At 60.6% G+C, this 11,811-nt stretch overlaps 5 protein-coding genes across 5 annotated transcripts; 1 reads left to right on the forward strand and 4 right to left on the reverse strand.

Annotated features, from left to right (window-relative positions):
• Window positions 1–396: 396 nt before the first annotated feature.
• Window positions 397–2,877, reverse strand: D7B24_008502 (uncharacterized protein; the record flags this gene model as incomplete). The annotated part of the gene is made up of 2 exons (XM_028642589.1): window positions 397–2,682; window positions 2,782–2,877. 2 exons carry the CDS (start codon window positions 2,875–2,877, stop codon window positions 397–399), a joined length of 2,382 nt encoding a protein of 793 aa, XP_028493612.1.
• A 1,819-nt stretch (window positions 2,878–4,696) lies between these two features.
• On the reverse strand, window positions 4,697–4,948 carry D7B24_008503 (uncharacterized protein; the record flags this gene model as incomplete). Its single annotated transcript, XM_028642590.1, has 1 exon — window positions 4,697–4,948. The coding sequence occupies one exon, from the start codon at window positions 4,946–4,948 to the stop codon at window positions 4,697–4,699; it is 252 nt and encodes an 83-aa protein (XP_028493613.1).
• Window positions 4,949–6,450: 1,502 nt separating this feature from the next.
• On the reverse strand, window positions 6,451–7,579 carry MAT2B (Methionine adenosyltransferase 2 subunit beta; the record flags this gene model as incomplete). The annotated part of the gene is made up of 4 exons (XM_028642591.1): window positions 6,451–6,746; window positions 6,818–7,267; window positions 7,321–7,340; window positions 7,395–7,579. 4 exons carry the CDS (start codon window positions 7,577–7,579, stop codon window positions 6,451–6,453), a joined length of 951 nt encoding a protein of 316 aa, XP_028493614.1.
• Window positions 7,580–8,435: 856 nt separating this feature from the next.
• Window positions 8,436–10,283, forward strand: PRP45 (mRNA splicing protein; the record flags this gene model as incomplete). The annotated part of the gene is made up of 3 exons (XM_028642592.1): window positions 8,436–8,579; window positions 8,638–10,044; window positions 10,116–10,283. 3 exons carry the CDS (start codon window positions 8,436–8,438, stop codon window positions 10,281–10,283), a joined length of 1,719 nt encoding a protein of 572 aa, XP_028493615.1.
• Window positions 10,284–10,903: 620 nt separating this feature from the next.
• On the reverse strand, window positions 10,904–11,625 carry TIM22 (Mitochondrial import inner membrane translocase subunit tim22; the record flags this gene model as incomplete). The annotated part of the gene is made up of 3 exons (XM_028642593.1): window positions 10,904–11,254; window positions 11,381–11,476; window positions 11,542–11,625. The coding sequence occupies 3 exons, from the start codon at window positions 11,623–11,625 to the stop codon at window positions 10,904–10,906; spliced, it is 531 nt and encodes a 176-aa protein (XP_028493616.1).
• Between the last annotated feature and the right edge of the window lie 186 nt (window positions 11,626–11,811).

Raw genomic sequence — 11,811 nt, forward strand, 5'->3', positions numbered from 1 at the left:
ACGATTGATAGTAATGACATAGACCGTGTTGACGACGGCCCACGTGAAAAGTCAAATGGACAAACTACACGGGCACATAGGAAGTGCATCTTTGACTTGCTGTGTATTGTGTTGCGCCGTTGGTGTTTCCCCACCGCCTTCATGATGACATGCCTTTTCCTGCCATCTAGTCGGCCTTACGAGGTGGGTTAGAAGAAAAAAGAAAATTTATGGCCCAGATCGTTGACTATGCGTGCGCGTGTCCCAGGTACATGGACTCCTCCCCTCCTGAGAAAAGGGGGAGCCATGAACCCCTATCTCTGCCTCTCATCCCACCATGAATGAAAAGGGCAGCTCGTTACAGACCCAACCAAAGCAACCAAAGCACATCGGTACAGATCCTTCCCCCCCCCGCAATCAACCCTGTAACGGCCCGCTCCGGGTCCTCATCTCCACACCCCTGGCCATCGGGTCCCGCCCCCTCGCCCGCTCGACAAAGTTGATCAGCGGCACGTCCTCATCGTCGTCCCTCCGCCTCGAAGGCCGCACGACGGGCGACTTGGTCGGCATGGGCGGCACAGGCGGCTGCTGGTGCTGGTGCTGCTCGTGCGACGCCGCCCTCCTCTGCGCCGGCGCAGCGGTGGAGGCGCTTCGCACCCTCGTGCTCGACCGCGCCCTCGTACTTGACTTGGCCCTCGTAGCAGACCGCTCGAGCCCCCCCGTTGTTGTTGTTGTTGTTGTTGTTGTTGCTGTCGTCGTCGTCATCGCTGCTGCTGCGGCGCCGGGGTTTGACTTGGTCGTCTTGGTAGTGCCCCGCCGCGCGAGGCCCGTTGTCGCCATGCTCGGTGGCAGCGCCGCCAGCCCACTGCCGCCGAGGTGGCCATACTGCTGCTCGCGCGAGTCGGTGGCCATGCTGACGAGGGGCGCGCCATGCGGGACGCGGACGCCACGGCCGTGCGCCTCGCGCCAGGCCTGTGGCAGGTCGGGCACGCGCGGCGTGTTGGAGAGGTCGAGCAGCGGCTGGGGCTTCTCGGCGAGCTTGCCGTACGAGGCGCCGTCCGAGGTCGGCGGGCGCGGGTTCGTGCGGGCACGGGCGCGGCCTGGCTGGCGCGGCATCGTGGGCTGCTCGGCCGAGGCGCCGCGCAGCGTGTTGGCGCGCTCAGGGGCGCGCGTCTGCCTGGCCGGGTCCTGGTTGCGCGTCTGCAGGAGGCCACCGCCGGTAAAGGGCCCCGTGACGGGGACGGCGGGCTCGGGCGACGCCTCGGGCTGGTACCGACGCTCAGAGGCCGTCGGTCGCCTTCGCGTGTTGCTGCGGTCGAGCGACCGGGCTTGTCGGCTCTCCTCCTGCAGACGGGTCTGCAGCAGACCGCCGGTGAACGGGCTCTCGAGGGGCGGCTCCTCGGCGGTGGCGTCGAGCTGAAATCTCCGTTCCGGGGGCGCAGACGGTCTCCTCTTCGTGTTGCTCCTGTCCAGTGACCTCGCTTGCCGGCTCGGCTCCTGCAACCGACTCTCCTCTTGCAAGCGGTTCTGCAGGAGTCCGCCTGTGAAGGGCCCCTCCGCCGGAGAATCATCCGATGTCCTCTCGGCCAGCTCGGCGTGGTGCTTGCGATCCTCGTATACCTTGCCCAGCAGCCCATTCGACTTGAACTCGTCTTCCCGCGCAAAAGGGTCGATGCGCTGCGGCGGCGAGACGGGCGCGCGGGGCGAGTGCAGAGGGCTGGCCATGGCCTGCCGCGTCGCCGTCGTGGGTCTGGTCGTGGCCTTCTGCACGGGCGGCCTCTGCACGGGCGGCCTCTGCTTCTCGGCGGGCCTTTCTGGCAGAAAGTCCTTGCCAAACTCTTCGAGCGGCTTATCGAACCTGTTCATATCGAGGAGCGGCTCGAACTTGCCAATGGTGTACGGCGTCTCGTCCACGGACACCTTCAGGCGGTGGTGCCCGCTCTTGACAATATCTGTCGGCTTTTCCACGTGGAGCCGGTCGTGGTTCGTCTGCAGCGCCTTTTCCTTCTTGGCGAGGTCGACCTTTTTGTTGACCAGATACCAGCTGCGCCACTCCTGGACGCTCTTGTGCAGCTTGCGGGCGGCCGTCGTGTCGTCGGTGCTGAGAAAGTGAATGAAGTTCTCCGTGTTCAGGAAGACGCTGTTTTTCTGCTGGCTCTTGATGGCGAGCACGTGCTTCTTGGGCACCTTGAGACGCTTCAGCATGTCCTGGTCGGTCACCTGGTAGACGTCGAAATCGGAGAGGTTGCAGAGGGCGGTGCTGTCCTTGTCGGACAGCTTGGCGTCGGGCTTCTTGTGCGAGTAGACCTGGCCCGTCTCGAGCAGGGTGATGAGGCGCTTGTTCCAGCGGCCGGGCCTGTGCGACAGGTGCATGGGAAAGTTGATGAAGCCGGGCGGCGCATCGTGCGAGCGCGGCACAGACTCGATGCTCAGGTCCGAGCTGATGTCTGCGGCGCCGCCCGGGATGATGAGAAGCGAGTGTTGGACGTCGCGCTCCCACGAGTTGAGGATGTCTCGGATGCGCTCGTAGCGCCGCAGCGGACGCTCGAGACCGAAGGAGAAGTAGCACTCGACGACGATGCTCGATGGAGGGTCGATGTTGTGGCTCATGAGATTGGCGGCGGAGAATAAAAGGTCCACGGGCGAGGTATCAGGCGTGACGGGCAGGCTGATGGAGGACTGCATGCATCGGATCGTCACTCGCTGTCAGGATGGTCAGCCGGGCGAGGTTCACAAGGCACGCGGGTGAGGTCCGCAGAGGTCCGCAAGGCACGCGAGCGAGGGGCAGGTAGGCCAACTTACGCGGTCGCCTGCGTTGCTGGCGGAGTGAGGGGCATCTAGCTGGGGCACGACGCCGCCGCCGACGCCGCCCGCGTGGATGAAGTTATTGGAGGGCATGGCTGTGGCTGGCGGAAGAGGAGGATGAGGAGGAGGTGGTGGTGGTGGTGGTGGCGTGGGTTTCAAGATGAACAAGGTCGATGTAGTCGCATGGCGCTTCAGATCGTCTTGTCGTGATGTAGTACCAGCTTCCGAAATCGCCCAGGCAGTCGCTCAACGGGACCTTGTCGATCCACGGGACCTTGCCTGCCTTGTGATCGTCCGCTTCCGCTTTTCTGGTCTGCAGCAAGAGTCTGGCTGCCGAGGATGTTTGCTTGTGTGGGGCTGATTGCTACGAAAGGAAGCAGTTTCGCGATGCGCCTGGCAGTCGTCGGGAGGAGATCGATCGTCGACTTCACACGATGTGTGTTGGAGGAAAAAAAAAAAAAAAAAGTCGCCAGAACAGAGGAGGACCAGGTGGTCGGCAATGTCAAATCGCAGAAATAGTGTCTCAAGGGATGCCAAGTCGGTCAACGGTCCTCGCGAAAGGAAAGGGGGCTGCCATTGTGCGCACGAGGGCTGTCGAGGGGGGGAGGCGAGGTCGTGGGAGGGGAGGCACGGTACCTGGAATGGAAAACGCGGGGGGGAAGAGAGAGAGACGGTACGAGGTTGGGTGATGGATGGTCCACGGTCCACGGTCCACGGTCCATGGTCCCTGGTCCCTGCCTGGTCCCTGGTCTCTTCGGGTGGGACGAGCAGCCCAGCAGCCGACAAAGCGCGAGAGGCGTTGCGTGTCGTTCCTCTGGGCGCTATTTCGCTCACAGGCTCTGTCTGTCTGCCCTTGCTGTGCGCTTGCTGTGCCCTTGCTGTGCCCTTGCACCGCTTTGTTGCTTTTGAAGGGGCCGAAGCAATAATACGCCGGCGGGCCACGGCAGAAGGAAGAGAAACTTTGCTGTGAGCTGCAAGTCTCAATTCGTGATGACATGGTCTGGGTGCCCGGTGAGACGATCGGCCCACCATTCGTTTCGATCGTGATCGTCGCGATCCGCTGGCAAACTTTGTGCCTCTGCAGTCGCTAGGTAAGGTACCTTCCTGACCATGTAGGTATCCAGGTAGGTGCCCAGGCAAGGCAGGTAGGCATCATCGCCTGGGGCTGCCTGGGTAGGTAGCCTAGCGATGAAGGGTAGCATAATTCGCCGCTACCTTGCGAACGTACATATACCTGCAGGTCCGTAGGGCCAGACAGAGGCTACTGATTGATGGACTAGCCCACCCGTCATTATTCCCTGCAAGGGCACCCGAGCCTGGCGGTCCGTGAGGTTTCACTGCACTACATTTCGGCGTAAAAATACTTTCCGCCCTGCCGTTGCTACTTTGAGCCATGCAGGGTCTCGCCAGTGTGTGGGGGCGCAACCCTAACCCTGGTGGGATATGCCCTGGTGGTAGGGAGACATGCGTACACGTACATGTAGCTGATGGCCATCTACAACGTACACATATCTTTTTCCCAGCTCCCAAAGCACCATCACCTGTGGCTGGTCACAGCACGAAGAATGTGCATGACGCATAAGGTATAAGTAGCACCGTGGCGTCCAACCCGAGGACCGACCCGTCGGGTGCGTGTATTGTCTCAAGCCACCTAAACATAATTAGAACTGATCCTGATCACCATTTCGAAAGGAAAAGAAGTATGAACAACAAAAAGCTAATCGTGTTGATCCGTGATGCTATTCTTCGTGTCCCCTTGCACCCAAGGTAAACAAATCTCGGAACGGGACTTGGATCCCCAACGTCATCTCCCCATTGTCCAGTGATATCCAAGGAAATGGAGGCCCCCATTCACATCTGGTCCTGGCCAGGTCCTGCCATCCCCGTCAGCCCATGTCGAGGCCTCGACGCCCTAGCACTTGGCCGTGTAGCAGTTTCCGCCGGTGCTGCAGCAGCTGCGGAAGCCACGGTAGCAGGGGCTGCACATCTGCCGCTTCTCGAGGTCGTTGTCCACCGTCTCGGCGCCGACGGGCGAGGGCAGAGCCATGGCGGCCGTGGAGAAGAAGGCGACGACGCCGACGAAGACGGTAGTGAACTTCATTTTCGATTGGTGTGTGGCTGTATCGGCATTCCTTGTTAGCCTTTTGACGCGTTGTGGAATCATCGTACGTCCCGCAAGGGTAGCTTACAGTGAGAGAGTTGGCTGAGTCTGGATGGAGAGATGCTGTAGAATTGATTGTTGTTGTTGTTATTGTCGAGCCACCAAGTTTTCTCTTCTGGAAAAGCTGCCATTCTTATACTTTTTAACCCAGCTCATGTCGTCCGACCGAGCGACTCTTCAAGTCCATGACACATTATCGCTGCTCGCGCAGGCTCGCTGTTTGCTTCACCCTGGAAGAATGCACTCAGTGACGACGAATAGGTAGCAGATAGTGTTTACGAAGCGGAAGACGGGTCCCCGTTCCGTTTACGGATTCATTGTCGCCAATTGCAACACTGCGCTTAGAGTTGATGTGCTACTCAATAGTTACGGCAGAGAGGGTGGCAATTCTGCAACTCCGCCGAGACTTTGTCTGTAACAGCGGAGAGCGACAGACTCACAGGATGAAGAGAAAGTCGTTTCATGACATCTCGACATGCCTCGAAGCTACTTTCTACATAGCAAAAAATAGGTTCTGGCTTCCCACACAAGGCCCGCTGAGAGAGTTTCCACGCAAGAACAAACATCTTTGTCACTTCAACGACCCCCCTCTGTCAATGAGCAAATGTTCATGAACTAGTCATGCCGATGAACGAACACCCCAAAAGCTCAGCAGCCAAAGTCTCTCTGGGTGTTCATCAGACCGTCAATAGAGCGCATGCCAAGGCAGGGGCCGCATAGTATGCGGGCCGAAGTAGACAATGTTCATGGCCAAGTGGCCGACGTGGAGGATATGCTCCTCTATGTGAGTAAAGAAAGACGTAAACCTCTTGGGATTCATACCGTATGCATCAGGCTGTGGAACCACCAGAGGAAAGGAAAGACGGTTGCAGGAACCGAAGGATTCGACGCAATGACCCCCCAACGTTGGCATGTTCTCCTGTCAGCAATCCCAGACAAGATACCCAGTTGTCCGTTCTTGTGCGGACAGGAGCATGCGAGACGACACGAAGGGCCGAGTTTTTGCTGCATCTGCATCGTTGATCGCAACCCCTCGTGTGCTGGTTCGTCGTCGTCTCGTGCGAGTCGCCGGAGTGAAGTTGCCGAAGGTATTGAAGTGCTGCATTGTCTCGGGGCGCGCCGCGCGAAGGATTCGAAGGATCCTGTATTGCATGGAGAATGCACCCAGACTACGAGGGTGTGCCTCACGGCTGTGGCGATCGTGGCACTTGCAACTTGCATCCCGGATCACAACATGAGAACTTCAGCTCCTCGCATATGCCCTCGTCCAGATTGTCGCTACGTTCATCCGGTATCTTTTGCCCGGACGAACAGCTCGATACATGGCTTGAAATGGACCGGACCTGATGCATGCCCGCAAGGATATGCCAAGCCATCTTCTGAAATTGATCTATGCAGACGCGCATTGGAAAATCACAGATGAGCTTCGGCGCCAGCGCTTCAACGGCGTTTATTGTCGCCCTCACCTGACGACCCGTGCCCCGGCCTAGCTCTGGAGAGTGGCCTCAGTGACGGAACGCATGCACCTCACGACGCCACCATCCAACGAAATCATTCGTCCACACCTCGATCCCGAGGTCCTGAAGAGCCTTGGTGCTCAAGTGGCAGTCGTAAGGTCTCTGGACGCTGGCGTTGGGATCGTTTCCCTCCGTGTTCGGCTCGACGTTCTCCATGGACAAGCCCATGATGTCGGCGAAGGTCTGCACAATCTCGTACTTGGTCATCTTGTCCTCGCTGGAGAACTGGAGGATGCGGGGCAGGGTCGACGTATCCGCCGTGTCGAGATACTTGACAGCAACATCTGCAGGCTGCACGTTAGTCGTCAACGCTTCTCGGCGTGGGGGGGGGGGGGGGGGGGTGTCTGCTCCCTACCGTGGGCGACGCGGCCAACGTCCTCCGTGTTGGTCGGGTAGCGGATCGACCAGTGGTCCATCTTCACCTTGGCGCCCTCCTGGGATTTCCAGAGCGTGTCGAGCAGGACATTGGTGGCGCTCTCGGCGGGGGTGTCGGCCTGGCCGTAGAGGACGGGCACGCGGAGCACGACGCCGAGGGCCTCCTTGCCGGCCTTCCTGTACTCGTCGAGCAGGGCCAGCTCGCCGTCGAGCTTCGTCTGGCCGTACAGGTTGGTGGGCCCAGTCTGCGCGTCGGTCTCATAAGGCGCCTCGCCCTCCTTGCCGGAGAAGACGTAGTCGGTCGAGATGTAGATGAGCAGAACCGAACGGTCGGCGCACAGCTTGGCAAGAGACCTTGTCGCCTCGACGTTGAGCGCTTTGCTCGCTTCCGGGTCCTTGTCGACCTTGTCAGGAAACCTCTGCGCGGCACCTGATATTCACGTTCAGCAGCTACCATGGGTTGTCCAGTGAGGGGTCACCAACAGTGGACCACGACTCGGGGGCTGGTGAATTGCTTAGCACGGTCAAATCGTGGGTGGGCGATGCCAGAGGCTCACCTGGTATCGTCTATCACCTTCTGCACCTCGACTGCGTCCCCCAGGTCGACTTTGAAGACGGAGACGTTGTCCGCACGGGAGAACCCTGTACCCTTGACGTTCCACTCGCGCTTCTCAAAGGCCTTGACAACCTGTCGACCGAGGAGGCCGGTGGCGCCGGTGACGAGGGCGGTTCGAGACCCCATGACGATGAACACGAGTTTGGAAGCACGACGTATCAATCAAGTGCGAGGTATGGCGAGGCCGCGGGAGTGTCGTAGCAGACTATGGTTGCCGTCGAGGTCGTGAGAGGAGCACACGAAGCTTTGGACCCCGCGGTGGGGGGGCCAAGCTGCATCACCAACAAAGGTACACCTACAGCGGTACCGCGAGGGCCAAACATATGGCGCAGCAGTTTACTGTGCCTACCTACCTTACTCTACCTAACATGGCACATCACCCATTCCACCGCCGATGGCACGCTAGTTATACGAGTTAGAATTGGCCAGAAAGGGATGAACCCTACATGTTGTCCAAAAAAGAATTCAATTTACATTGTCGAGCTTGGCCTCGAGTGATGGCAGACTGAAGGGAGACAAATGGTGGTGGGCTAAGGTACCTACCGTACAATACTGTAGCTGAGCAGCAGCAGTCAGTGTCTTGGGTATTGACATGGGCGTGACACTTCTAGACGGATATTTGTGCCAAGAAAACAAAGTCTCTACATTGCATTGATCAGCCGAAAAACAATTGAACTTTTTCTACATATCCCAGTTGCATCCCTCCCACGGCCGACTGAGAGGTGACTGTCACCGTCGAGCCAACGTCACGTTTAATCCGTCCATGAGCCGCCCAAAGAGGCTTAGCCCTCAGGGTGGAGAAAGCCTGGCAGAGCGACAGCCAAACAGCTTTGGTCGAGCCGTCAGCCTTCTCGACCTGCTTTGGGATTTTCTAGCCTTCAGATGGGCGACTGCTCAACCTCGCCTTTCGCATCCACCCCCCCCCCCCCCTCCCCTTCCCCCTCCGCTTTGCAAACCACGACACATCCTCCCATCTGGCGCCATGGCATCCATATCGGCTGCTCTCGCCTCGGCACTCCCGACACCAAAGTACACCGGCGAAGACGACGCCCCTGCACACGCCCAGCAGCGCGGCCCGCGCATCGTCGGTGCAGGACACCTCGACCAGACCCAGGTCGTGCTGAGGGTCAGCCACCCTCCCGCGGAAGACCACGCTCGTGCAGCATGCTGACGTCTCACCACAGAGAACAGGACCACCCCCCTATGGCCAGCGGACGGGATGGCGGCCGAGCGGCCAGGAGGACTTTGGCGACGGCGGCGCGTTCCCCGAGGTGCCTGTCGCCCAGTACCCTCTGTCGATGGGCCAAAAGTCGGCGACGGCAAGCAACGCCCTCGCCGTCCAGGTCGACGCCGAGGGCAAGGTCGACTACGGTGCCATCGCCCGCCAGGGCCACAACGACAGCCGCATCATCCACGCGTCCTTCAAGGACCTCATCCCCCTCCGACAGCGTGCCGACGCCGGCGAGATTGACCTCGCGCGCCCCAGCCGCGACGAGGTCGCCGCGACGACCGAGAAGACGAAGAACGCCCTCGCTGCCCTCGTCAGCGGCGCCGTCGCCGCCCAGAAGCCCAAGAACATCAACGTCGGCAACCGCGCCGACCCGACCTTTGTGCGCTACACGCCGGCCAACCAGATGGGCGACAACGCGAAGAAGCAGGACCGCATCATGAAGATTGTCGAGCGCCAGCGCGACCCCCTCGAGCCCCCCAAGTTCAAGCACAAGAAGATCCCCCGCGGCCCGCCGAGCCCGCCGCCCCCCGTCATGCACTCGCCCCCGCGCAAGGCCACGGCCGAGGACCAGGAGAACTGGAGGATCCCGCCGCCCATCTCCAACTGGAAGAACCCCAAGGGCTTCACCATTGCCCTCGACAAGCGCCTCGCCGCCGACGGCCGCGGCATGCAGGACGTCACCGTCAACGACAAGTTTGCTCAGTTCTCCGAGGCCCTGCACATGGCCGACCGCCACGCCCGCGAGGAGGTCAGGCAGCGCGCCCAGATGCAGCAGCGCCTGGCCGAGAAGGAGAAGGAACAAAAGGAGGACAACCTCCGCATGCTCGCGCAGCAGGCCCGCGAGGAGCGCGCCGGCGCCGACCAGCGAGACTCGAGGTCACGGTCGCGTTCGCGCAGCTACAGCGGCTCCGACTCGGGCTCGGACAGCGAGGACTCGGAGGTGCGCGAGCGCGAGAGGGCGCGCAAGGACAAGATGCGCGAGGAGGAGAGGAAGCTGCGCCAGTCGCGCATGGGCGCCGAGAGGAGGGTGCAGGTCATGGCGCGCGAGCAGAACCGTGACATATCCGAGAAGATTGCCCTCGGCCTGGCCAAGCCCACGCAGTCCAAGGAGACCATGTACGACTCGCGCCTGTTCAACCAGTCAAGCGGATTCGACAGCGGCTTCAACGAGGACAACCCCTACGACAAGCCGCTGTTTGCGGCCCAAGACGCCATCAGCAGCATCTACCGGCCCAAGGCAAATATGGACGAGGACGAGGACGAGGCGGCGGGCGACAAGGAGATGGCCAAGATCCAGAAAGCGAGCCGGTTCGGCGAGGCCCTCGGCAGGGGGACGTTTAAGGGTGCCGAGGAGGCAGAGGTAAGCCCCCCCCCCTACAACCCTCCCGATCTGTCCTCGAGACGCATTTACTAACAATTTTCTTTTCTTAGGCACGAGAGGGTCCAGTACAGTTTGAAAAAGAGACGGCGGATCCGTTCAACGTCGACAAGTTCCTGTCAGAGGTCGAGCAGAGCTCAACTGCGAAGAGGGGCTACGGCCTGCAAGAGGACGAGTCGCGGCAGACAAAGCGCGCGAGGGTGGACGACGAGGACGACTGAGCGTGGGTCGGCGGCACAAATGACGAGCGAGCAAGCAAATTGAACTTCTCCGGGTACGGACCTGGCGGCGGCCCCTGAGGGATGGCGCTTACGGCGTTTGGTTCGAGGGTATCATCTAGTTGTAATTGTATGCAACGGTCGCCCGGCTGGGCCACCTCCACATTATCGTCTTTTGTCCCGTGCGTGGCCCGGCGCTTCCGTTTCCCCCTTTTGCCGATACGCCTGGCGTCACGCTCAAGTCCTGAAGTGCACCTCACAAACCAAAGTACTACGTGGTGATGGACGTGTGGCACAGCTCACTATTACTACAGCATGCCGTCTGAGACGTGCCGCCGTCCCATCTTGATACACAGGGCGATGCCATCTCCAGCATCCAGCCCTCCCAACATGAAGTGGAGTGATCTCTCTCTCTCTCTCTCTCTCTCTCTCTCTCTCTCTCTCTCTCGGCCGCCACAGAAAAAGATGACCCAAACCCGTCTAAATCCCAAAGAACGCCATGCCATGCCCACAGAAAACATCGTACACATTGCATCCATCCCCCCCCTCCTCTGTTGTGTTCGGGCCCTTGGCCCCCCACCGGGCTCAGCATCGCCCAGCCGTGCTCGTCAAAGAAGGCTCGTCTACTCGTCGCCCGGGCTCCGCATGTAAGCATCGATCGCCGCGCTGAACGCCGCGAAGGCGATGCAGCCACCGGCCGCCGCCTGCGGGCCGGCGTTGCGCGCGAGGATGCCGCCCGTGACGCAGCCGGCCGCGACGCCGTTGGTGAGGTCGTTCTTCGCGCGGAGCCCCTCGATGCCGCACTCGATGCCGGCGAAGAGGGCGCCGACCTTGCCGAAGCTGCGCGCCGTGCTGTAGGAGCGCTGGCCCATGTCTTTGAGGCCGACGCGCAGCTGCTGCTTCATCGGCAGCGAGGAGACGGGGGTCTGCGGTCCGCCGGGGGTCGCTGTGTGGAAGGGTGTGTCGTAGGACATCTATTCGGGGGGAAATCAAGGGTCAGCGTCTTGGTCCTTCGCTCTCGAAGTGGTCCGTCATGGACCTTCTCGCGCGCAAGAGGCGGCGATGGTGATGAAGCAAGGAGGGACGAGAGGTCGACGTACCGAGGCCATGAACATGCCAAAGAGGCCACCCATGCCGAATCCCATGACGCCCGACATGGCGCCCTTGGCGAAGCAGTTCTCCATAAAGTTGTTCATCTGCGCGTTCAACCAATGTCAGCTCCCTCTCGTGGATCGTTGCAGGCGCGTGTGGCCGGACGTACGGCTTTGACATTGGGGTCGTCTCCACTGATGCCGCCGGCGGGGGGCTGCGCGCCGGCGCCGGCTCCTGTTCCGGGGAAGTTCATGTTGAAGAATGCAGTGGGCTCGCGATTCGGACGTTGGCGAAGACGGGTCTCGGCAGCAGTCTCGGTCGTGGAAAGGTCAAGCGTTCGTGGCGGGCATGTGGTGCAGCGTTGAAGCGAGTCGAATCTCGGCCCAGCTCCTGGGAGTCCCGTCTTCACCGATTCTGCCGCGACTCACCGCCCAAAATT

This window comes from Verticillium nonalfalfae (genome assembly GCF_003724135.2).
Source record: "Verticillium nonalfalfae strain VnAa140/NRRL 66861 chromosome Unknown scaffold_77, whole genome shotgun sequence".
Taxonomy (NCBI): domain Eukaryota; kingdom Fungi; phylum Ascomycota; class Sordariomycetes; order Glomerellales; family Plectosphaerellaceae; genus Verticillium; species Verticillium nonalfalfae.